At 41.1% G+C, this 26,258-nt stretch overlaps 1 protein-coding gene across 1 annotated transcript in view; it reads left to right on the top strand.

The window, feature by feature from the left end:
- The window catches only part of ACSS1 (acyl-CoA synthetase short chain family member 1), a 243,539-nt gene that overhangs the window by 75,131 nt on the left and 142,150 nt on the right, over nucleotides 1–26,258 (top strand). The window contains exon 3 of the mRNA XM_082252543.1: nucleotides 927–1,126. Within this exon, the coding sequence (XP_082108669.1) occupies nucleotides 927–1,126 (200 nt within the window). The remainder of the gene's footprint in view (nucleotides 1–926; nucleotides 1,127–26,258) is intronic.

Raw genomic sequence — 26,258 nt, 5'->3', positions numbered from 1 at the left:
ATATGTAACTAAGAGAGACACCAAATCTCATTATACAATATGGGCCCCCTGGTTCGCTTTCAAGCAGACTTCTGTTTATACCTCAATACGCAAGGTCCCAGACTTTGACCTCTGTTGATGTTGTTGTTTAAAGGTGTTCTACTCTTAATACTTATGATATTGTCAACTAATTTGTAACGTGTGTTGTGCCAATACAGTCCAGTACCTTATTCTTGCTTCCTGTCTTTTTCCTTTTCTTTCTATCTTATCTTCTCTTCTTCTTTTCTACAAAAAAACAAAAAAACAAAAAAGTAGATGCTTTTGGTTACCAAAAATTCTGTGGTACTGTTTTCGTTACTTAGTCGGACTTGATTAGGAGATTCAGCGCCCGGACCGGGATGCTAGATAACCTAATTGATCACCTGTCCAGTTATAAATTTTGTATTCCGACTCCTGAGAACTTATGGTTCTACTTTTTTTATATTGTGTACGTTACATGTACTGTTGTTTCCTTTGCATTTAGTTGTATTTGCGTTTAGTCTTCAATAAATATTTATTAAACAAAAAAAAAAAACAGTGGGACCTGGAAGCAAATGGAGATCAGTGGAGTAGTGGTGCCCACTGCCTACAGTACTTCAGCGTTTTCCAGCTTCCTGGGGCATCAGCAAGGTGTGGTGTATATACTGTACATAGTTATATTGTGCCAGGTTGGACCGTAGTAGCTATGTATAACATATCTGCACGTGAAATTCATCTTTTTATTATAACATTTATTGATATTTCATTGATTTCATGGGGTCTGGTATTTGTGGGGAAATGTTTAGAAACATTAACAAGTTGACCAGAATTTCAGCTTGTAAAAACACAAATGTACTAAGTTCTTGCAATGTTGAAAAATTAAATTCTAACAAAGTTTTAAGACTAGTAATCTCATTGTTTCCTTACAGAGAGCTTCTTGATACTACGTGCCGAATTGCCAACACGTTGAAGAAGCATGGCATACAGAGGGGGGATAGGGTGGCTATATACATGCCTGTGTCACCTCTAGCTGTGGCATCCATGTTAGCCTGTGCCAGAATCGGTGCAGTGCACACTATAGTATTTGCTGGCTTCAGTGCTGAATCTTTATCAGGAAGAATAAATGATGGTGAGTAGTATACTTTTTCTTTTTATCTGTTGTATTATGTTCTCATTGGTACTTGCTGGGCCATATTAGGGCATAAGAAGGCCTAGGGCAAAAAAGTAACTTTTTTAGGAAAAAAAAGGTTACTATTTAGCATTAGGGAGGAAATATTTTTTATATACAATTTATACCATGGGTCTCCAAGCAATGACCCATGGGCCACATCCGCCCTACTACAAGCTTTTAGCCGACCCACATTAACTATTTGTGAAAATACCCTGGCTCGCTGGCAGTAGATGTGCTGGTCTGTGTATTGTAATATACATCTGGCCTGTCCATTGCCAGCCAGCTGTGAGCCTCTATCACCTCAGTGCAGATCCCCCTCTCCCTCCCCACCGTAGTTGGTTTCAAGGATCACCAGCATCCTAAAACCCAATTACACGATTGCCCTGCCCCTAGATTTTATAGGAGAGCAAGACCCGCTCTGATTTGTAACTTCCACCTGCTGCTCTGTACTCTGAAATGTAGAAGGGACTCTGCTGGGCACATATGGATGTAATAGGGATCTCTGCTGGGCACACATAGATGTAATGGGGATCTCAGCTGGGCACACATAGATGTAATGGGGATCTCTGCTGGGCACACATAGATGTAAGGGGGGTTGGGTACTCCTGGATGAAAGGAGGAAATATGATGGGCAGTCTTGGTTGCAAAGAGGGTACATGATGGACACTCCTGGATAAAAGGGGGGAATCTGATGGGCACTGGGATAACAGGGAGGAATCTGATGGGCACTCCTGGATGAAATGGGAACCATTTAAAAAACCTTTTTCACCCCACCCCCCTAATATATGATGTGGCTCTTGTTCTGAAAATGTGAAGACCCCTGATTTATACTGTGTATTTTTAACCAACTTGAGTTAATAATGAAGTTACTTTACATCGGAAAGAGGCATTTCCCCAAGTGATTTCAGTTTTGGCTGCAGCATTTATATAACCCTCATTTTTTATTAGACTTAAACATTGTTACACAATCAGCTTTTTTCAGCCATTTCAAATTTCAGGATTGTTGGGAAACTGTGGAAATGGAGAGAACTGCGAATGGAATGAGCAGTATGATTAGATAGACCAAGCCAAGAGGAGCCCTGCAGGCGTGAATGAGATAATAAAATGGGAATCTAATTCGCAGTAGTAAGTGTTGGACAGCTGTGTTAAAGAGGCTGATTTATAAATGTTGTTCTGAGAAAAGGATGGCGTAACACTTTCTTTTCTGTTAATCTATGGTTGCTGGAGTCCACAGCTGATCAGTCATACTTCTATTTTGGTTTGTGAATGTGTTCTGTCATCATATCAGGCTAATATAATCCAAGTACTAGAGACTTTGCAGCTTTCGTGTCACTCTCTCCGCTTACACAAACTTTGCTTAAATGAAATTAATTTTGATTATCCAACACTATAGATAAAATTAATTAGTGCCCTTCTTTCAATGAACTTATAATGCAGAAATTTGCAAACATTTAAAGGTATAATGAAAAGGTAGTAAAAGTCATCTGTATAGTAAGGAAAGATTAGTGTGAGCAGGGAGGTTTCATTTCTACTACAAATTTGTTCTTGGGTCCTGGGTGGTGAGATCCCATAAATAAGAGGTAGTGGCTAGTCTGTACTGCCAATACTGCACAAATGTGAGATATCGTCGGTATATTGTGATTTCAGGAACTGCCCTTGTGCAACCATATTGCTGGAGACCCAGGCAGGCAGAAGTTTGTAGATCAAAGTGTATCCTCCCTTGTCGCCCCAACTTTGGATCTCCCCGCTGCCAGACAGTTCACATGACTTCAATGAATATTTTACCAAATAATACCCAAGTCAGCCAGCACCGAATAACCCCAGCATATAAAAACACTTACTACGTGGGGAAACAACCTATCATTGAAGTCTGTTGTTCAACAGCACAGCATATTCGCTATTAAACAGCTACCTGTTTGGACAGCAGTCCAAGTGTCTTCAGGTTAATAAACAGTATATACCACACAAGTCAGATGGTAAAAGCCAATGTTGGACTCCTACAGACTCTTTAATCGGCAAAAATCTCTCTTCCAACCTTGCTGTCAATAAGTAGTGGTGGTCTGCTCCCCTCTCTGATCTTGATTTGCAATGCTATCCAGTGTTGTCTACCTGGCAGAGTTGTTCCTTATGACTCATGGGACCCTGAATCCCTCACAGGGCTTCTCCATCTTGCAATCAGCTTCTGACCTCAAACTTTCTTCCACCCTCAGGCTGATGCTGCTCCACTGCTATATAACCCTCTGGTCGGGGTCACCACTTTCCTCACAAAACATAGGGGGACAAAGCACTCTCCTTGTACAGTATAAAGAATGCCTTTTTTTTTTAGAAAGATAAAATCCTATCTACAAAGTTACTAGTGCATTTAAAGAAATACACATCCAGCACATCCAGTATAAACTCTTGTCGAAGGCAGGCACCCAAAGACAGATTACTATCAGTATCGGCCGATATGGACTGATATTTTGTACATTTAAAGAAAAATAAAAGATTTCTGACACAAAAAAGACAGATTACTGAATGTAACCGCTAACTTTCCACATTCTTTCACCAAAAACCCAACATGTTTTGAAGGCTGTAACTAGGGATCGACCAATTACCATCTTATGGTACCCAAATGGGAATATCAGTACCCTATGAACTAGGTACAGATTTTTCACAGTTTTTTCACTTGGGTTGGACTAAAAAGCAAATAATAAAAATAGATTCTCAATATTAAAAGATTAGAATGAATAATACCAATACAGTATATTTGTAAAAACAAAAAGATAAAATACACATCAAACTTCTCTTATTAAGCTGTTCTTAAACTAACAACTTTTACCTCACTCCTATTTGTAAAAGATAACTTATAAAAACATTTTAAATTAAAATCTACATTTAAATCTCTTGGTTCAGGTGGTATACTGTATCCATTCTCCTTCCCTTTGATCTAATGCCATGATCAAATCTCCTTCTATTTCGGTATCACTCTTTGTTTCATTAATTACTTACATTCTCTGGGGTTACCATCTTATCAGAATTTTAAGTGTTGTGGTACGCTGTAGTCTGTCTTGTCATTTAAGATATTTTTCTAGTATGCACTTCCATGCATTTCACCAATGTTTCTTTAGTTCTCGCCACATATGGCAAACCACACCCAATCAGATAGATTACCTGGGTGCCATCTCATGTAAAAAAAGTCCCTTATCTTGTATTCCTTGTATTGCTTTCCCGTATAATTGCACTTAATGGTTATGATGATTCCCGCTGTCATTCCTAGTGTGTCTAACACTTATGGCACTTCCTAAAGTTTTTATCACCAGTCAAAATGTTCTCAGAGGGGGCTTTTTTATCTTGAATATAACTCCCCACTAAAAAATCCTTCAAGGGAGTGACCTTGGGGTAATATCGTCCTGAGGACCAGAGCCTTCCCAGGAAGGGACCAATATTGCTTTATAATCGTTAAAACTGTCCCCTTGCTTTCACAATAAGGAAGAATACAAATAGGGGTTTCTTCCTCCTCATCCCCCCCCCCCCGTTGTCACACAGAAGGGTTTTTCTGTATGTCTCCAAAGCAATCTCTTTATGCTCTTTCCACAATCTCGGGTTTACATTTTTTTTTACTAGAAGCTTAGATCTCAAGTTTTCTGACTGTTTTTGATCACAGGTGATCACATGAGCAGTTCCTCCTATACCTTAGAAGCTGTCCTTTAGGGATGACTTCATTCCAGGGACGATGATGGTACCTATCCACTAGGACAATTACGGTCTGTCTCTTTCCGGTAAATTACTGTTTCAATCCTACCCTCAATAATCCTGATGCTCAAATCAAAAAAATTTACCTGACTTTGTCTATAAATAGTTGCAAATTTCAGGTTCCAGTCTGGGTTATTGAACTTTTGGGTAACCTCTTGAAATGAGGCTTTGCTCCTACCCCAAATGAAAAAGTGTCATCAATATATCTTCTCCAAAGTATGAGTTCAGGACTGATCTTCCCCTTAATAAAGAGGTTTATCCTGGCCCCCATAAAGAGGTTTGCATCAAAGGTACTGTTCCCAAAAACTAACTTTATGGCCTCCAATAAAGATCCAGCTTTAGCCTGGTCTACCTGTGACTCCTTCAGCACTTTTCTTACAGCATTAATCCTTTTTTGTGTGCTCAGTACCTGTGTAGAGTGATTTTATGTTACAAGTGACCAGGAACCACCACTCTTTACATTACAAATTCTCTAAAAGAGTAAGTATATCACTTGTATCCTTCAAATAAGAAGGATGTCTAGTAACTAGAGGTTGTAGATCAAAATTATTATATTCAGATATCCTTGATGTATGGGACTCTACCCCTGACACTCTGGGATTTCCCGGGTTTCTGTTACGCTCTTTTGTATTTTTAGTAAGATGCAAATTACTAGCGTACTTGGGTTTATAATCTCTGTATACTATTTCTCTTTTTTACAGTATTAATCACGTCCTTATATCCTTTTATGAAAATAAAATTTGTGTTGCGCTATGCTCTTAAATTGTGCTTCAATCATAAACATTAATACTAATATACATCATATAAACAAAAAATGCCGTGTAAGATAGGCCCTTACCCCTGTTGAAGATTAGTGGAGAACATTGGGATAGAAAAGGCGGGGCTTTGCGGGCCAGTGGGAGTAGAAGGATCAGAAACCAAAACCAATTATAAAATCAAAAATACATTTTATTATAGAAAGTAAAAAACAAAAAACAAGCATGGGTTACCATGCATGTATAATAGCACCGAAATAACATACAAAATTGTTAAAACCAAATTCTAACATCACTGTTTAAATAGAAACAAATCCCACAGGGGATTAGAGCGAACAACAAAGCCTGTGTAGGTGGATGATGGGTCTCAAAGCTGAATTCGGTCACGGTAGGTCCCCAGCAAGCCGACGCGTTTCGCTTATGGCTTCCTCAGGGCCTGAGCGACCATAACAGACCAAATGTTTCCTTTTTGAACAGTGACTTGTGTTAGGCGACAGGGCTATAGCGATGCATAGGCTGTTTGGAAGATAATATCTCCGTGTTCACCATATATACATTGTATAGGCATCAAACAGAAGTTTCTTGCATAAAATCTGATATATTAGATCCCAACTGTGTCATCAAGGTCAAGGCTTCTAAATACGACTCCACTTAAGCCTCTTGGGGTATAATGACCCCTCAGCGAATAGGTATCCTCTTCCTAGGTTTGTTCATCCATATGTGCGTTCACCCCCAGATCCAATCAATCTAGTGTATTATATTGCAACAACTTAAGCCAAGCTCAAGGGACCTTTTTCTGTGTAGTTAGTAGGGAGTATATCCCCAACCTTGTCCTAAATGACCTCTACTTAGATTAAACAGTACCTCAGGCAGGTAACAAGGGGCTCTATGTACATATATCCAAATATATGGACCTGTAGTCCAGGGCTATCCAAGCCCTCTGTATGGTCATATGCTCGCCTCCTGCCTACACTGTAGGCAGGAGGCGAGCATATGACCATACAGAGGGCTTGGATAGCCCTGGACTACAGGTCCATATATTTGGATAGATGTACATAGAGCCCCTTGTTACCTGCCTGAGGTACTGTTTAATCTAAGTAGAGGTCATTTAGGACAAGGTTGGGGATATACTCCCTACTAACTACACAGAAAAAGGTCCCTTGAGCTTGGCTTAAGTTGTTGCAATATAATACACTAGATTGATTGGATCTGGGGGTGAACGCACATATGGATGAACAAACCTAGGAAGAGGATACCTATTCGCTGAGGGGTCATTATACCCCAAGAGGCTTAAGTGGAGTCGTATTTAGAAGCCTTGACCTTGATGACACAGTTGGGATCTAATATATCAGATTTTATGCAAGAAACTTCTGTTTGATGCCTATACAATGTATATATGGTGAACACGGAGATATTATCTTCCAAACAGCCTATGCATCGCTATAGCCCTGTCGCCTAACACAAGTCACTGTTCAAAAGGGAAACACTCGGTCTGTTATGGTCTCTCAGGCCCTGAGGAAGCCAAAAGCGAAACGCGTCGGCTTGCTGGGGACCTACCGTGACCGAATTCAGCTTTGAGACCCATCATCCACCTACACAGGCTTTGTTGTTCGCTCTAATCCCCTGTGGGATTTGTTTCTATTTAAACAGTGATGTTAGAATTTGGTTTTAACAATTTTGTATGTTATTTCGGTGCTATTATACATGCATGGTAACCCATGCTTGTTTTTTGTTTTTTACTTTCTATAATAAAATGTATTTTTGATTTTATAATTGGTTTTGGTTTCTGATCCTTCTACTCCCACTGGCCCGCAAAGCCCCGCCTTTTCTATCCCAATGTTCTCCACTAATATACATCATAATTGAAATAAACAAACATTACTATAAATCAGCCAACAGTGTGTAAAAAATATTAAAAGGCCGTCCAAAAAGTATTGAAAGCCCGCAATGAATAAAAAGTGTGACTTCAACAGAAACTTGTGCATTGTTGCCACCACCACCACCAATTACAAAAGGCCTTTTACCAGAGTATCAGACCTCAATGTATTGGAGGTCATCTTGCATTTTATTACTTTCACAGGGCAAAGATTATTAGGCACAAATCCTCCCACTATGAAGCTGTCATCAGTATTATTTCAATCACAGGACCTGCCAGTGCTCAGACATATTAAGAGAAGAAATGAAGCCCATAGTATAGCATTTTCTAAAATCTCACATTTATTTTTTATTAAAAGTAGCTACTCACAAGCATAGATAAAAACTAGCACAAAAAAATGCAGCGCAGCTCTGGTCTGCCGGCATGCATGATGACTTCACCACTATTGTCTGCCTCATATCCTTTTACCAAGAGTTTCTTCACCTTGCATATATTTAATGATTTCCTTTCAGCTTAAGATAAGTCTCCCCATCTGCCAATTTGCAATATATTTTCCTTTTTATTCTTTTCTCTATCCATAATCAAGGATAGATGGCAATAGTGATCATTGTATTCTGACGGCGGGTAAGGTTCCCTGCTTTCAGAATATAAAAAGAACAGTGGGAAGGATTCCCCATCAACCTCGAATGTGTGGACGGGGAATAATTTTGTTCATCGCTAGTTTAAAAAAAATGAATTGTGCATGGCTAGCTTTGCCCTTTACCTTCACCTGTATCCCAGTTGTTCCTGGTCTCATCTTCATGGTGAATGTTCCTGCCACTATCTTCCTCCTTAAAACATCCCCATTGATTCTCATCTTCTTTTTAATATTGTAATCCTCAAATCTCTTAACCCTCCTCTCCCATGGCCCCTTGTCTCTCATTTTTTCACCTCCAATGTGGTTGTCACACTTTTTCTCATGGGACCTCACTACCCCAGGCCTTTTTCCTCTGACAGTGTTGTCTTTGTTCTCTCCACACTCCCCCACCATTAGATATCCTAACCACCTCAATTTCATACTGTAACGCTTCTGCGTTTCTTATATGGTGTGGATTTTCAGCTGCAGAAATAGTTCCACGTCAGTAGTCATGTAAGAGATATGCTGAGATACCATTCCCAACCTCAATGACTCATCATGTGTGGAAGGTCTTATTTCAGCCAGTAAATACACACAATTAGCAAGCTGGTTCCTAGAATGACTTTATGTATGTGGTTACACAATGATGAAGGTTGAGGGATAGGTTGAGTGGAGGTGGTAGGTGATAGACACTTGAAGGTGAGACAGTAGCAGATGGATGCAGGAAGGTTTAGCAATGTTGTATGGTAGCAGATGACAGAATAGCAGGTGGACATACAAAAGAGATCAACCCAGTGCAGAAAAGTAGCAGTAGTCTCAAGAGCTAGCAATCTAGTTATGCAGATGTGATAAACAGTCTTTACTATGCAGAGCTAGATAGTGTAAGCTTAGTATAAGTTTATAGAGAATTCCCCTGCGGGGTACTTAGCACTATTAGCGATACAGCCGAAGGGTGGTTCAGGAGAGGCGGATGATCCAGTAGCGGGATACAGGGATCAGCGCGGCGAGGTTCCGTCAGCGAGGTAAGCTTGCAAGCATGGAAGCTTCAAGCAAGGTTAGCATCCAGGTAAGGGTGTTTGAACGAACACATGTGAGTGAGAACCGGCGCTTTAAATAGCCATCTAGTCCGGCGCTGGGTGATGACAGCTCCAGTCTTAAAGGTGTATGCGCACCTTTCCAAAAGTAAATGGTGGGGCGCATACACTTGTGGAAAGTGTAATTTAGGGTACCAAAGGTACCGGAACATTACAATACCCCCCCCCCCCCCCCTTAAGGCCTGCTCCTGAAGGCCTCTGGAGCTGGTTTGTCTGGGTATCTCGCATGAAAATTGAGGATTAATCTAGGGGCATGTATGTCAGAGGTGTTTAGCCAGGTGTCGTCTTGGGGCCCATAGTTCTTCCATCTAACCAAGTACTGAAGTCTTCTTCTGTAGATACGAGAATCCAGAATCTCTTTTATCTCGTATTCTTCTCCACCTTCAACTTGTACAGGAGGGGGAGGTGGAATATTAGGCCTTATTCCTTGGTCCGGAACATGGGGTTTTAGTAGCGACACATGGAAAATGGGATGGATTTTTAGGTCCATTGGCAATGTAAGCTGCACTGCAGCTTTTCCAATAAGTTTCTTGATTGGGAAAGGTCCCAAGAACAGAGGTCCAAGCTTTTTGCTAGGGATCTTCAGTCTCAAGTTTTTTGTTGAGAGCCAAACGAGGTCCCCGATAGTATACTGTGGAGAAGGTCTTCTACGAAGATCATAGTACTTCTTTTGTTGACTGTGAGCGTGTGCAATGGTAGTATTTAGTAAACCCAGAGAATCCTTTATTTGGGTAAGATAGTCTGAGGCTACTGGGTTATTTGAGGGAAGGATGCGTGGAGGGAGAATAGAGGGATGGAACCCATAGTTCAAGTAGAACGGACTCTGCTTGGTTGTACTGTGAGTTGCGTTGTTGTAGGCAAATTCTGCCAGGGGGAGAAGATCCAACCAATCATCCTGTTGGTAAGAAGTGTAACAACGTAAATACTGCTCGATGCATTGGTTGACTCTTTCAGTCTGTCCGTTGGTCTGCGGATGGTAAGGAGAAGTGAGCTTCCACTCAATCCGTAGTATGTGACATAGTTCTTGCCAGAATTTAGAAATAAATTGGGATCCACGGTCAGACAGAAGAGTTTTTGGGATACCATGTAATCTGAAGACATGTTTCATCAGGAGTTCTGCCGTTTGTTTGGACGAAGGTAGTCTGCGAATAGCAATGAAATGTGCCATCTTTGTCAGATGGTCCACTGACACCAAGATGGTATTAAATCCTTTGGAAGGAGGCAATTCTACGATGAAGTCCAATGACAAAACCTCCCATGGAGTTTGGGGTATTGGTAGACTGCATAGTAGACCGGATGGTCTCGTAGTGTCAATTTTGGACCTGGCACAGACATTGCATGAAGAGACGAATTTTTGTATAGATGTTTTCATGTCAGGCCACCAGAATTGTCGAGAAATCAAATTGAAAGTCTTTGTCATACCCATATGTCCTGCCATAGGCACATCATGCGATAATTCCAAGATCTTGGTGCGTAGGGTAGGTGGTATGTAAAGTTTGTCGTAGTAGAGGAAGCCTTCTGCATCAGTATTTAGTTGTGGTGGTGGTGAATCCAAACTTATACCATGCAGAACCTCTTCCTTTAAGGAACGGACAACTCCAATAATGCGTTTGTGAGGTATTATAGGAACGGAAGGGATTTCAAAGTAGTTTTCTTCAGTTAGTCGTGATAGTGCATCCGCCTTTTTGTTCTTATCTGCAGGTGTGTAGGTCACTAGGAAGTTAAACCTTAGAAAGAATAGTGACCATCGTACCTGTCGATGCGAGAGAGTTTTGCTAGTCTGAAGATATTGGAGGTTTTTATGGTCCGTGTATATAATTATTGGTAATTGGGTGCCTTCGAGTAAATGTCGCCAATTCTCCAGAGCCAATTTTATAGCAAGCAGTTCCTTTTCACCCACGGGGTAATTTATCTCGGGACTGCTCAGGGATTTAGAAAAAAAAGCGACTGGATGAAGTGGTGAAGTGTGGGTAGGTCGTTGGGAGAGTATTGCTCCTACTGCCATGTTTGACGCATCTACCTCCAGAATGTATTGGAGGGATGGGTCTGGATGGCGTAATATGGGAGTGGAAGTAAACCTTGTCTTTAACAAGTGGAAAGCCTTATTTGCTTCTTCTGACCATTTAAATGGTATTTTTATGCTAGTGAGCTGTGTGAGGGGTCTCACAATAGCAGAAAAGTTTTTTATGAACTTCCTGTAGAAATTTGAAAATCCCAGGAATCGCTGTAGCGCCTTGCGTGTAGTTGGTGTAGGCCAATCCTGAATGCAGGATATTTTACTCATGTCCATCTCGATTCCTGTTTTGGATATGATGTAGCCTAGAAAGAGTACCTCATCTTTATGGAACAAGCATTTCTTCAGCTTCACATAAAGATTATGTGCAAGCAATCTCGATAATACAAGTCTTACATGTCTTATGTGTTCCGACAGGGTCCGTGAATATATAAGTATATCGTCCAGATATACCACAACACAGACATCTAGTAAGTCTTTAAAAATATCGTTTATAAATCGTTGGAAAACTGCAGGGGCATTGCATAGGCCGAATGGCATCACAAGATATTCGAACAATCCGTATCTAGTTCTGAATGCAGTCTTCCACTCGTGTCCATCACGGATTCGAATGAGATTGTATGCTCCTTTCAGGTCTAATTTTGAAAAATAGGTAGCTCCACGCACCTGCTCAATGAGCTCAGGGATAAGCGGTAGAGGATAGCGATATTTTATTGTGATGGCATTCAATTTCCTGTAGTCGATGATAGGTCTGAGACTTGAATCTTTATTGCGAACAAAAAAGAGTCCTGCTGCTGTAGAAGAAGTGGAAGGTCTAATAAAACCTTTTTCCAAGTTCTCATCCAAATAGGTTTTGAGATGGGCAAGTTCATCCTGTGAAAGAGGATAAACATGACCGAACGGCAATTTGCTATTTGGGAGTAAATCAATGCTACAATCATAGTCTCGATGAGGAGGTAATGTTTGAGCATTTTTCTCAAGAAAAACCTCAGAAAGATCCTGATAACATAGTGGTGCAATCTCATCTGTCACCACAGACAGAATCTTCCCGGAAAACGGGAGGTTACACGTATCCTCGCAATAACAAGAAGGGAAGGTCAAGGACCGTTTCTTCCAATCTATGGTTGGTTGGTGTGTGTGTAACCAGGGAAGTCCCAACACAATGGGAAAGTGGGGTGAAGGTATTAAATCGAAGGTAGAAGTCTCCCTATGAGACTCGTTAATAGTGACTAGAAGTGCTTGTGTCTGATCGGTGATCGGACCAGAGGATAACGGAACACCGGTAATAAGACTTACTGAGACAGGTTTGAGTTTAGAAATAATAGGAATTTTATTTAAAGCAGCAAAACATATATCCATATAATTTCCACAAGATCCTGTGTCAATCATGGCCTTAGTAGTAATCCTGTTCTGGTCCCACTGTAATGTCAAAAAAACAGAAATGTAGGGGTTAGTGAATGAAGTTGTCAATCCTCCTTGGGAGACATGTGAACACTCACCCTTCTTTTTGTTGACTAGGGGACAGACGTTTATCTTGTGATCCGGGGATGCACAGTACAAGCAGAGATTTTCATTTCGTCTTTTGGCTTTTTCCATAGTTGATAGCGGTGGGCGTATGGTTCCTATCTCCATAGGAACGGGGTCAACGGCCAGACTCCGAGAGGAAACGGATAATGGCATTCCCATCTTTTCAGCCTTTCTTTCTCGTAGTCTTCTATCTATGGTAATACAGAGTTGTATTAGTGCATCCAGGGTTTTTGGCAGATCCGCTCGGGCGAGCTCGTCCTTAACGGCTTCTGATAGGCCAAGCCTAAATTGGGTTTTCAGAGATGCATCATTCCATTCTGAATCAAGGGTCCATCTCTTGAACTCTGCGACAAAGTCTTCTACAGGCCTCCTTCCTTGTTTCAAGGATCTTAACTGAAGATCAGCAGTACTCTGCCTATTGGGGTCATCATATAGGCTAGTGAGCTCTGCCAGGAACAAGGCATAGGAGTTGAGAAGCTGGTCGTTTTTCTCAAAAAGAGAATCTGCCCAGGCTCGAGGATCGTTTGATAGGTAAGAAATAACAGTACAAACCTTAATGTGATCAGTAAGGTAGGTACGAGGTTTTAGCAAAAAAAGTAACTCACATGCGTTTTTAAATTCGCGAAATTTTTTGCGATCGCCTGTAAATACCAAAGGGGGATTTATCTTGGGTTCAGGGGACTGAGCAAAGGTAAGTTGTGTCAGTCTAATCACCTGCTGCGACAGAGCCTGATTGTCTTCTTTTAATTCAGCAAGTGCGTGTATTAACGCAGATACTTGCTGTTTTAATTGTGTCACCTGAGTGGTTATTTCTGCTGAATCCATTTTTGGTTCGTTCAATCTGTAACGCTTCTGCGTTTCTTATATGGTGTGGATTTTCAGCTGCAGAAATAGTTCCACGTCAGTAGTCATGTAAGAGATATGCTGAGATACCATTCCCAACCTCAATGACTCATCATGTGTGGAAGGTCTTATTTCAGCCAGTAAATACACACAATTAGCAAGCTGGTTCCTAGAATGACTTTATGTATGTGGTAACACAATGATGAAGGTTGAGGGATAGGTTGAGTGGAGGTGGTAGGTGATAGACACTTGAAGGTGAGACACAGACTTGTATAAAGTACTCAAAATTTCTACTTGAGTAAAAGTACAAGTGCTCGATCAAAAAGTGACTTAAGTAGAAGTGGAAGTGCTCGCAGAAAAAGTTACTTAAGTAGAAGTACTAAAGTATTCAACATTTTTTTTACTTAAGTATTGCAAGTAGTTTTTTCAAAAAATTTGCTACTTAAGTACTAAAAGTAAAAAGTACCAGTAGTTTTGAAAAAAAATTCTACTCAAGTACTGAAAGTAGAAGTAGAAGTACTGTGTTATGTAGTTATTAAAGAAAGAAGTCAAAAGTTTGAACATCATATTGTTTTTTATTATTTCAAATGATTTATTCAAATGATTAACCTAAAGGACAATCACAATTCCTTAGGCTGTAACTTTTTGTAAACAAAAAACAGATAAAGTATGTCCCTCCCTTCCCCTTTTAAAGCATCCACCTTTTAAAGCCAGGGGGTGGTCTCCTTCCTGAGCTTCCTCACTCTCACAGCCAGGCAGATCACTTGAAGTTGAAGGGCCAGGGGTGGAAGGTGGTGTTTTTGGTTCCTCCATCTTTTCAGCTGATCAAAAGGCAGAACAGGAGCATGCGCAGTCTTCTTAATCGCGGTTTGATTTGATTTGCTCAATTGATGATGATGTGCCAGGCCAGCTTCATCAAACCTACAACGCTTAAAGTGAAAAATGCATCAAAAACTACTAACAAAGTGGCTGTGCTAAAAAATGCTAATAAAGTGCCTGCAATTATATATATTCTTCTTGTATTCAAAATCATCGCCCACAGTATCAAAAATAAAGTGACATGTCTGTGCTAAATGCAGTGCAAATTATTCCCACAATGTAAATGTAATTCATATAAAATATATATGACAATACCACAATAAAATAAGTTGTGATTGTGAATAAGTTAGGTGCAAGTTTAAGTGTGTAAACTAAACTTTATAACGAAAAGTCCATAACTGAATTCCAGTGTGCAATCTAAGAAGTGCTTGTCACTTGCTGTCAGATGCTTCCACCTTTCTTCTGTGATCTGCTCAAGTAAAGTGGTGGACTGGATAGCCTCTCTCTCTGCCTCTCACCTTAGTAGCACTGGCACTGCACTGGTTCAAAAAGCTGTCTATATTATTTTCATTATAAGAACTTGTCAGAACATGCTTCCACCACCTGTCCTTCACACTAGTAGTGCTCATTTGCTTTGCTCAAGTCAAGTGTCACTGCCAGTGGCCACTGCAGTGCAGGCACAGCCGCACAGGCAGAGGCAGGCCGCAGGAAGCACGGGCACCACCACAACACAACACTTATGGTCCATGGACCATGGATGGTCGGATAATCATCATAGCCGTCATTCTCACTCTTCTTGGTTCAAAAAAGCCACCCATGACCCGTGTGTATATAATATATTAATATTTTATATTGATTATTTGATTCTCAAATGGCACATTTGCCATGGCAAGGATTAGGCCCTCTCCACGGTCCACCTCACTCACCTCATAGAGAAGAAGATGAGATAACGAAGAAAATGCTCCGAGTCCCGCCGCCCGCGTCACAATTCCTCTCAGTAAGGGCCCTAAGGGGTGGAGTCTGAGTGACACACAACACGTTTAGAGGCGGAGACCTCGAGCGGGAAGACGGCAGCATGGCTCCTCCTGTGCGGTCTTAACTTGATGATCATGACAGTGATTCCGCGGGCCACGGCGCGAGCGAGGCTGTGGGATTGATTGAATTGAGTTGTGCTGCCTACTGCTACACGCTACCTACTACTAAATTGTGAGTCAGTATATTTTATTTCATTTTTATATATAAAAGCGGTATTGTTGAGCACTACTAGCCACTAGATCTCCTGGCTGTCACTTTGTCACATGTTGGGGAATCACAGCGGCTCGGCTCCAGAAGTGGCGGGTGTCCCTGTCATCCTGCCAGGGTCGCCAAGAAGTTCATCACCTAAGTTATTAATATGTTATGAGGAGAGGACCTATGAGATTGAGAATTGAAATAATTAAATATATATGGCTTTTTGAACCAGTGCAGTCAGTGCCACAGTGCCACCCAGACGCTATCCACCAGTGCCACCACCATTAAGTGTGTTGGTCGGTCACTCGAGCACTGAAGGAGGTGGAAGCATCTGACAAGTGAAGTGACACTTTAGATTTGCACACTGGAATTCATTTATGTACTTTTCGTTATAGATAGGTTTACACACTTCAACTTGTTGCACGCACCTGACCTAACTTATTTCATAACTTATTTTATTGTGATTTATTGTCATATTTTATATGAATTGAATTTACTGTTACATTGTGGGAATAATTATTTTCAATGCATTTAGGCTTTAGCACATTCATGTCACTTTATTTTTGATACTGTGTGGAGTGTGGGCAAGGCACTGGGGGCAACGATGATATTATATTGATTGCACAGGCACTTTATTCGCACAGCCAAGTTGTGTTTGTTAGTAGTTTCTTGATGCACTTTAAGCGCTGTAGCACCATTTATTTGTTTGTTTCATATTTTCTTTTTATTGGAAAGATTTGGCATAGCAGCTTTTATTATACACAGCCTTTATTTTCGTATGCGCTGATTTACAAATGACATTATACACATTTTTTGAGCTTTATGCAACCTGCCATCTACTGTTCTGGCAGTGGTAATTTTTTTAAAAGTAACGAGTAACTATGCAGCACAAAAAAAAATACTTGAGTAGAAGTATCGAAATCATCGAAAAAATGTAGTGAAGTAAAAGTAGAAGTAGGAGAAAAAAATTCTACTCTAGGAAAGTACAGATACCGCATTTCGGTACTTAAGTACAGTACTTAAGTAGTTCTACTTCGTTACTATACATCTCTGGTGAGACAGTAGCAGATGGATGCAGGAAGGTTTAGCAATGTTGTATGGTAGCAGATGACAGAATAGCAGGTGGACATACAAAAGAGATCAACCCAGTGCAGAAAAGTAGCAGTAGTCTCAAGAGCTAGCAATCTAGTTATGCAGATGTGATAAACAGTCTTTACTATGCAGAGCTAGATAGTGTAAGCTTAGTATAAGTTTATAGAGAATTCCCCTGTGGGGTACTTAGCACTATTAGCGATACAGCCGAAGGGTGGTTCAGGAGAGGCGGATGATCCAGTAGCGGGATACAGGGATCAGCGCGGCGAGGTTCCATCAGCGAGGTAAGCTTGCAAGCATGGAAGCTTCAAGCAAGGTTAGCATCCAGGTAAGGGTGTTTGAACGAACACATGTGAGTGAGAACCGGCGCTTTAAATAGCCATCTAGTCCGGCGCTGGGTGATGACAGCTCCAGTCTTAAAGGTGTATGCGCACCTTTCCAAAAGTAAATGGTGGGGCGCATACACTTGTGGAAAGTGTAATTTAGGGTACCAAAGGTACCGGAACATTACACATACCAACCCTTCTTCACATTACTTTTTCATTAACCTCCTCCTCATTCTCATCCTCTGACACCTCGGTGATGTTCTCAACCGAGTCAACATCAGAGTGTATTTTATCCCTCACCTTAAGGATATCATTAATTTTTCCCTTTATTTCCAAGTTCATACTGAATTTCCAAGCTATAATAAAAATATCCCATCTTAATTTCTCTTTTTTTTTGTAATGATAGTGTTCTCTTTTTTTCTCCTTTATATGGGCATTTGCCTCCCTCAAACGTAAACATTTCTGCCCCCACCACCACTACTCTGCTGCAGCTTGACTTACCTACACACCTACCCCTGATCTTTCTACTCTTAACACTGTTCACTCACCCCTGCTCTCACTACTCTTCCCTGCCACACCATTTCAAACCTCCTCCCCAACACACAACAGTGACTGCACATCCCCTACCCCAGAACTAATGTCACCACTGCACCTGCTACCACATCAATCCACAAGCTCTTAATACCACAGCTGCCACCATCCCAACCAATTGGCACTCTTTTGCTAGTAATAAATAGGTACTTTATTGAAGAGTTCAGTGGACAATTACACAGTACATTATTTAGTGAGCAGGATTAAAAGAATAAATCCAGCAAGTAACTTAAACCATTGTAGTACTGCCCCCTTGAAGACTGCTGTATAATACACTCTCGGGTCCCCCTGGGTTACCGTTAGCAGCACTGACATTCACAGATTAACACTTTACTTCTTGGCTCAGTCAATGATCAATCCAGGGGTATGTAGTTGTTTTTGGTGTTTTATTTTAAATAGGGATGGGAGAAGGGAAGAGTGGGATACTCCAAATTGAACTATTCAAAATAGATGAGGACTTCTGTCTGAAGATGCAGCCCGGCTGTAGATTCACCTTGCCACTAGATGAATTTAGGTTAACTTTTTGTACAGAAGACTTAATTGGGTAGATTATCTTCGGGATAACTGCCTAGTATCCCCTTACACTCCACAAACTGACACCCGTCCTCTGACTATCCCCCTCAGGTCAGGGCCCTAGACACGATGCCCTGTACTCACAATACTGTTTTTTGAGGGTCTTCAGTGTCTCTACCCCTCCAGTCAGTTCTCCTGGACCTCTTGGTTCAGTTCCTTTCATCTGGTCCCCAGACCATCTACGTGCCACTGCTACAGAGGAGGAGGCAGATGCCACCCTCCCTCTGGGACACTGCTCACCAGCCAAAGACCCCACAGCACATGTGCTCCTGGCTTTTATACAGTATCCCATAATGCACTGAGACAGCCAGTCTCTACCAATCACTGGGACTGTATCAAGGCCTGTGTACTCATTGGTCAGGTTTCCTTCCACTGTTCAACATGCCACCCTATTGGACCAGTGTGAAAACACTATCTAGACCCAATGAATCACACAATGAACACACTGAGCAGACCTAACTCACAGATCCTGCTATCTGGTAGGCAGAAAGCAATATAGAATTCCCTGCTGCTCCTATTATAGGCAGACAGAGCCAAAACCAATACTCTCTCACTAGCACCTACCTAGGAGAGTGCTACACCATAATCACAATATTAATGCTGTCCTTACTGAGCACATGCAGGCGTGCATTACATCTATCAGTTCCTTTTACTTACATTAATATTGTGGAGGCTTCCTTATATGTGTGAGGTCAGAATTTCTTAGGAGCAGTCCCTTTAAAAGCAAGGAGACGAATAATAAACTAGCTTTGGCTAAACACTATCACTAGGAATACAGGGAAAGGGGGTGTGTCACTAAACTAGTGAATGTTTGGCTTGTTTATAACCAAAGAACTAATAGCATTCTTTCCCAAAAGTGTTCTGTGATTGGAGGAGAAAAACACAAGGTGTCTCAAGCGCTGAGAACTGTAGAACTTCACACTATATAAGCAGTTGTCATAAACATAGAGGAAACTATGGACTAAAAAAACAACCTGATAGACACGGCTTTCCAGATTGGTAATAATGATCACTTGAGCCATGGGGATGCAATTCCAATTATACAGTGTGAGCCGGGTGTCAAATCATAACAGTTTTATTAACCAGGATATGGAAGGTAAAATCAATGAATAAAATGAATGATACCATGGTGGAAGCTTGTAGGCATTGGTGGGTTAATCTCCTCAACGACTAGTACACAGGGATGCAGTGTGTCGGAGAAGGACAATTCAATGTGTGCCCTTGGGAAGAACACCGGCCATTTGGGAGGCCAAGCCGAGAATGGCTGGCGCGCCCAGATGACTTCACTGCAGGCCAGGAGCTGGTGTTCTGCGGAAAACTCCAACTCGCCAAAGTCTCCAACCTTGTGACTTCCAGTGACTCTATAGCATGGAAAATTGGAGATTTCTACGAGTTACTGTTTTCATAGACCACCGGCAGCCTGTAAACTACAGTACACGACCAGTTGCCTCTTTTCACAGAACACTGGGTAAGGAGGAACTAAGTTGTCACCCACCTTGGAGGAGGCCATGCTGTTGGTTATTAGCGGGCGTTAATAACAATGTCCAGTCATTATAGCATGTATCAAAGTGTAGAGGCTGTCGGTGGTCTGTGAAAACAGCAACTCATCGAAATCTCCAATTATTCCTGCTGAGTCACTGGGAGTGACGTGGTTGGCAAGTTGAAGTTTTCGGCAGAACACCGGAAGCCAGAACAGGAGCTGTGCGCCACTCAAACCAGCGTGGCATGCAATCAGAGCTGTTGCCATAACTACGTGTTTTGCACGCATGTAATTTGTCAAGTGGACTTGGTTGTACTGTTATTAGTTTTTCGTAGTACATACAAGAGTACATTCAAGCTCTGGAAATGGGATGTCCATTTTTCCAGGCCACCTTAAACACTTGTAATTAGAGGGTTTATGTTAAAGGGGCTGAGCATCCCAAAGTTTCTCTCGCCCTGTTGGTTTATTTTATTTATTTTGCATTATGGGCAATACAACATGAGGTGCTGGAAAACAAAGATGGAGTACTCCCAAAACTGCCAAATTAGGCAATCCCTGTAAACTGTTGAGGATGTTGTGGCAATTTCAGAGCTGATCCAATTCTGCCTTTCTTCTTTTTGCTATATTGAAATGATAATCGATTTCCTCCTGAAATGGGCAAGCAGGGGTGCTCAACCTGTGGGCCACAGGCCACATGTGACCCTTGGAGCCCTTTGATGTGGCCCTTGACCTCAAACCAGGGAAACACACTTCTATTTTATCCTGCGAGTTTGGTGCGCTTTCTAAAAGTGAACCCAACATTCTGAATGCAGGAGTTTTGGTGCGCTTTCAGAAAGTATATAGAGGAACTGATCCACATCTTTTACCGTCTGCAACCGCCGAAAGATGGATTCTACTCCTTTCTTTCCCACTGACATTCAGGGGCTGCAGGAGGAAAAAGTTCATTATTCAAAATAAAAAATTCTAAATTCTGAACCATTTTATTTTTTTGTAGCCCTCGACTGGTTACTAAATCACAAGAGCCTTAGCTCTTCAAAAGGTTGAGTACCCCTGTTGTAGAACAAACTTGAATTTGACACTCCTATGAAGAAATAGCGTTAAAGCAGTATTAAACCCAAAACCAAAAATATAATATATTGCAGCTTATCAATCATTTGATGTGATGGCTTCATTTTTAGGCTTTTTCCCTCTCAGCTTCCACCTGATGATGTGGGCAGTAAAACATCTCCTGTATTAAAGTGTCCTCACTCTAGATGAAGGAGCACAAGGGGCACATATGGACAGCAACAAACGGTCAAGGGGGAAAAGAACCGCTCAAGTGAGGGGATAGTTCCAAACACATCCAACCCAGGTGCAGGCACGGATCCGCAGTCCTGATAGCAGCAAATGGAAAAGCACAAAAAGCCGCACAACCGGTTGAAGATGCAAAAAGTTAAAATCCAAATTTATTTTGCAGGCAAAAAGATAAAATCATCCAAGATGAAACCAAAACAGTCGGAGACATGGGGGGGAAAGGGGGAGCACGGCGGTTGACGCGTTTCACGGAGTCTTCCGCTTAGTCGTAACCATGCTGTACAATACAAGACACTGCTATATATAGAGGAAAAGGCATTTCAAATAACATGTACCTCCCAGAATGTGCTTGATTGAGCCCACACAGCTGCAGATACTAAATCCCAATTAAGGGCACACAAACAGCCCAGCAGGAATTGTATGTTTGTTTTTGCTTCACCTTTTGTCCAAAAACGCATAGCAAAAAAGTTCTATAAATGCATATGCGAAAAAACTTTCAATAAAAATAAGGAAAAAACAGTAGTGATAATATAAAAAGGACAGCTGGTAGAAGTCAAAAAACGAACAAAAACAAAGTAAAGGGAGAAAAGAAAAAAGAAAAACGAAGGGGAAAAAAAAAAAAAAAAAAAACACAAGAAAAAGAAAAAAGAAAGAAGAAAGAAAAAGAAAACAGTAAAACTGAAGCATATAGATGTGTTCATACCCAGATGGAACTATGGTATAAAAAGAAATGGTGTATAATATAGTCATGAAGAGCATATATGTGTAAATATATAAGTGGTACACATAAAAATAATAAATGTGTAACCACAAACACATACATCACGTCCATATAGCATATGAAACAAATCGAAAAATGGGGGGGGGGGGGTGAAATTGTACACATATGTAGTAGGTATGAGCACAACCCCCAAAAACGTATAACCCCATCCATTGAGTGGTATATCTGCAACTGTGTTCACATACATAGGGCAATCCACCCAATCGAAAGAATATAAAAATAACCAATGAGATATGTAAGAACACTAAACATTACCATAAAAATAATAATAAATACATAAATGCATAAACATAGAAGTCCTGTGTGTCTTTATCAGCATAATGGTATTATTATCCCCTATAAAGATATAAAAATAGGGACATGTAAATGGATATATACCCAAGGCATTGGTAATCTCAGGCATATCCCACATCGATCTAACAAAAAAAAACAATTTTTTTATATATATATATGCTTACGTGTACATGTCGACTTAGATCATACTGAACACAGAGTATAGCATGCATATGTGTGAACCACCGTGCATATAGCACAATCAATATCCATAAAGGAGTCAGCCACACATTGCATAAATATATAGCCATGGAGGCAAGCCGAACGGAACAACATGCATATATATCAAAGAACACATGCATTCCAAAAAAAAAAAAAAAAAAGGAAAAAAAAAGAGGAGAAAAGAAGAAACAAAGAAACACTAAGACATAGAATGGTCAATCAAAGAAACATGTACCATGTATGCGTATGGGATACAGGTAGCCCTCTCTGTATGTATAGTTAAATGTATGTACCCACGAATAGATACATGAATCATTACTGGGAATAAAAGTGAGTAACATCCCATTCAAAGTTTAAACCGCCAGGTAAGCGGGTCTGGAGTTTATGAATCCAGAAAACCTCCCGCTTACACAGAAGGCGGAACACATCGCCCCCTCTTACAGGAGCAACCACACGTTCGATCACCTGGACCGATATCAAAGACAGATCACCGTCATGTTCTGAATTAAAATGTCGGGCCACATTCGTGGATTTCCTCAATCTGACATCACTAAGGTGTTCCCTAAATCTGTCTTTAAGTTTTCGTGTGGTGCGACCCACATATTGTACAAAACATTCTCTGCAAGTAATGAGATAAATAAGGTATGTAGTGTTACAATTAAAAAACCTGTTGATTTTGTATGTTTTGTTCTCAATAGAGGATTGAAAGTTAACACCCCCTAGAATATGGGGACATGTAATGCAGTCCTTAGCCCCACATCGGAAATTACCTTTCAGATGCAACCATGTTTCTGATGTATTTTTAATTGTAGTGCTAAACAGACTTGGGGATAACTGGTTTCCCAGTGTTTTGGCCCTCTTGGCGACAATATTCACTCCTCCCTCTAAGATCCTGGCACAGTCCTTATCACCATACAGAATGGGAATATGTTTATTGATAATTTGTTTGATCCTGTTAAATTCCAAACTGTATGGGATGGTGAGATTAATGGAGCCATTATTGCCAGAAGTCTTAGATTCATTGAAATGTCTCTTTGGTGTAAGGAGGCTTTTCCTGTCCCTATTAAGGGCAATAGAGTATGCCCTGTCAAGGGTCCATTTTGGATAACCCCTAGCCAAAAAGCGTCTATACAAAAGTGCTGACTCTTTATTGAAAACGTCCAAGTCACTGCATATCCTTCTGATACGAAGGAATTGACCTACCGGTATACCCTTTCGAGTATGAAATGGGTGACTGGAATCAGCATGTAACAAATTGTTACCAGCTGAGGGTTTCCTATATAGGCTAGTGACCACCTGATTTTGTCGATGCTCAAGGGTAACATCTAGGAAATCAATCTTATCAACATTGAATTGGCCAGTAAATGCCAGATTGTAATCATTGCGATTAAGATATTCCAAAAATAGGTCAAAAGGAAGGCCTTGTCTAGTGATAAAGATCAAATCATCTATATAACGAAAGAATATGACAATTTGATTCCTGTAGGGGTTACTATCTCCAAAAATGTGGACCCTCTCCCACCACCCCATGTAAAGGTTGGCCAGGGAGGGTGAAAAAATAGCCCCCATGGCTGCCCCACACTTCTGGAGATAGTAAACCCCATCAAACATGAAATAATTGTGCCCAAGGAGGTATTCCAAGACCTCCAAAATGTATGTCTTGGCCACCTCAGCCAGATCAGTATAGTGGGTAAGTGAAAAATGTACAGCTACTAGAGCTAGATTGTGGGGAATCGAAGAGTAGAGACTCACTACATCACAAGTCATCCACTGGTAATCTGGCTGCCAACAAATCTCACTGGTGATATTTAAGAGGTGCATAGTATCTCTTAGGTAACTGGGTAGAGTGTGCACAATGGGTTGAAGCTGGCCATCAAGCCACTCTCCCAGTCGTTCATTGAGAGACCCGATGCCAGCAACAATGGGCCTCCCCCGAACCGGGCGTACCCCCTTGTGCACCTTAGGGAGGTGATGAAAAATTGGGGTGATGGGATATTCCGGTATCAGTTTATCAGACTCCTTAGGGGTAAGGATACCCATAGAGGCACCTCTATCAATAAGCTCTCGCAAAATGGCTCTGAACCTATTCAAGGGGTCACCACTTAGTCTTATATATGTATCCGTATCAGACAATTGCCTGAGAGCTTCCATTTTGTATTCACCTTTGTCTAATATGACTACCGATCCCCCTTTATCCGCATTCCTAATAACAATAGAGTCATCCTCCATCAAAGATATTAAAGCATTCCTTTCCTGTACATTCAGATTGTCATTTCTCACCTGTACCTTATTGGGAACCGTTTGTTTCAGTTCAAAAATGTCCTCTTCGATTCGTTTTTGAAAGGTGTCCATCTGGGGTACCCGTGACTGAACAGGATAAAAATATGAGGGTACTTTGAATGAAACTTTGTTGACATTATCCTCTTTCTCCTGTACAGCATCTCGATTTTCCATCATTAAGTCCTCCAGATCGATGGTTGCACAATGTTCTCTAAAAGATCTCGGTGATTCTGGGCCATTATCCCCCAATGTTGTCACAGGTTGATCCCCACCCAAACCATTGTCCACATCCTGAGAAACCTGTAAAGCTGTATCATCCTTCAGAAAATGCTTGCGCAAGGTCAAGTTCCGGACAAATTTATTAATATCCAAGATCGTGGAAAACGGATTGAAATGTGTATGAGGGCAAAAGTTCAATCCTTTCGATAAAAGGCTCAATTCCCCCATGGTTAGGATCTTTTGTGATAGATTAATCACATTGTTGCTTGTCTCATCCTCATGTTTTATTTCCTCTGAGCTCGCAATGAATAGTGGTGATCCCGTTGGCCTCCGGTGCTTCTTTCCTCCCCTCCTTGTTTTCTTTGCGGTTTTTTCTTTTTCTGGGGCTTTTTCTCCCTTCTCTGACCGTTTTTTGAAAAAGGGGTATTGTACGGTGTACCTCCTGATCTAGGGAGTTGAGCATGATCAGGAGAGCTATCCGAGCCAGGTGTACCATAGGGACTCTCTATGACGCTTGTTTCTGGATCGGAAAAGCTCACTCTTTTCTTAAATTGGTGGCGATTCCATCGCTGCGATTTTTTCCACACATATACATTGTCCATTTCATAATCCACTTTATCACGCTGAAACTTTTCTTTTTTGCCATTCATGATCTCCTTTTCAAATTTGTCAGTTCTAGCACTAAGATTCTGATCAAACTCCAAAAATGAAGGCAAATCTTTAAAAGTGGATAGCTCCTGTTGTAACATTGTTATATCCTCTTGTAGCTTTTTTAATTCCAGGGTTCTAGATGTTATGATTATTTTCATTAGTTCAATAGAACAAGTAGAAAGAGTATCTGTCCACAATTTTTTGAGATCCTGGTTGAAAAGATCAAACGTTGGAAATTTCTTAATTCTCAAGCCACGAGGGATACGCTGAACCTCTACATACTCCGCAAGCGTAGTTTTCTCCCAATAGGCTTTAATCTCTTTAATTATTAGTTTTTCCAGTTTTCTGAAAGAAGCGTCCATAGGGGCCGAGGAATTATCTGAGTCTTCTCTCAAGAGAGATGTTGCTCCTGTTCTGAGGGGGTTAGCGTCATGTTTCCTAAGTGATCGGCCATTCACAGTCTCATCCATGTCTCCGGCTGAGTGGTATAATGATACAAAAATGTCAAGTCTATAGTAGCTCACATATATAAAAGGGAACTCACCGAGCCGGTATCCAAAAGCGGAAACAGCAACAAACGGTCAAGGGGGAAAAGAACCGCTCAAGTGAGGGGATAGTTCCAAACACATCCAACCCAGGTGCAGGCACGGATCCGCAGTCCTGATAGCAGCAAATGGAAAAGCACAAAAAGCCGCACAACCGGTTGAAGATGCAAAAAGTTAAAATCCAAATTTATTTTGCAGGCAAAAAGATAAAATCATCCAAGATGAAACCAAAACAGTCGGAGACATGGGGGGGAA

The sequence above is a fragment of the Pelophylax lessonae genome, assembly GCF_965119305.1.
Source record: "Pelophylax lessonae genome assembly, chromosome: 3".
NCBI lineage: Eukaryota > Metazoa > Chordata > Amphibia > Anura > Ranidae > Pelophylax > Pelophylax lessonae.
This window is presented reverse-complemented; position numbering and strand designations above follow the sequence as displayed.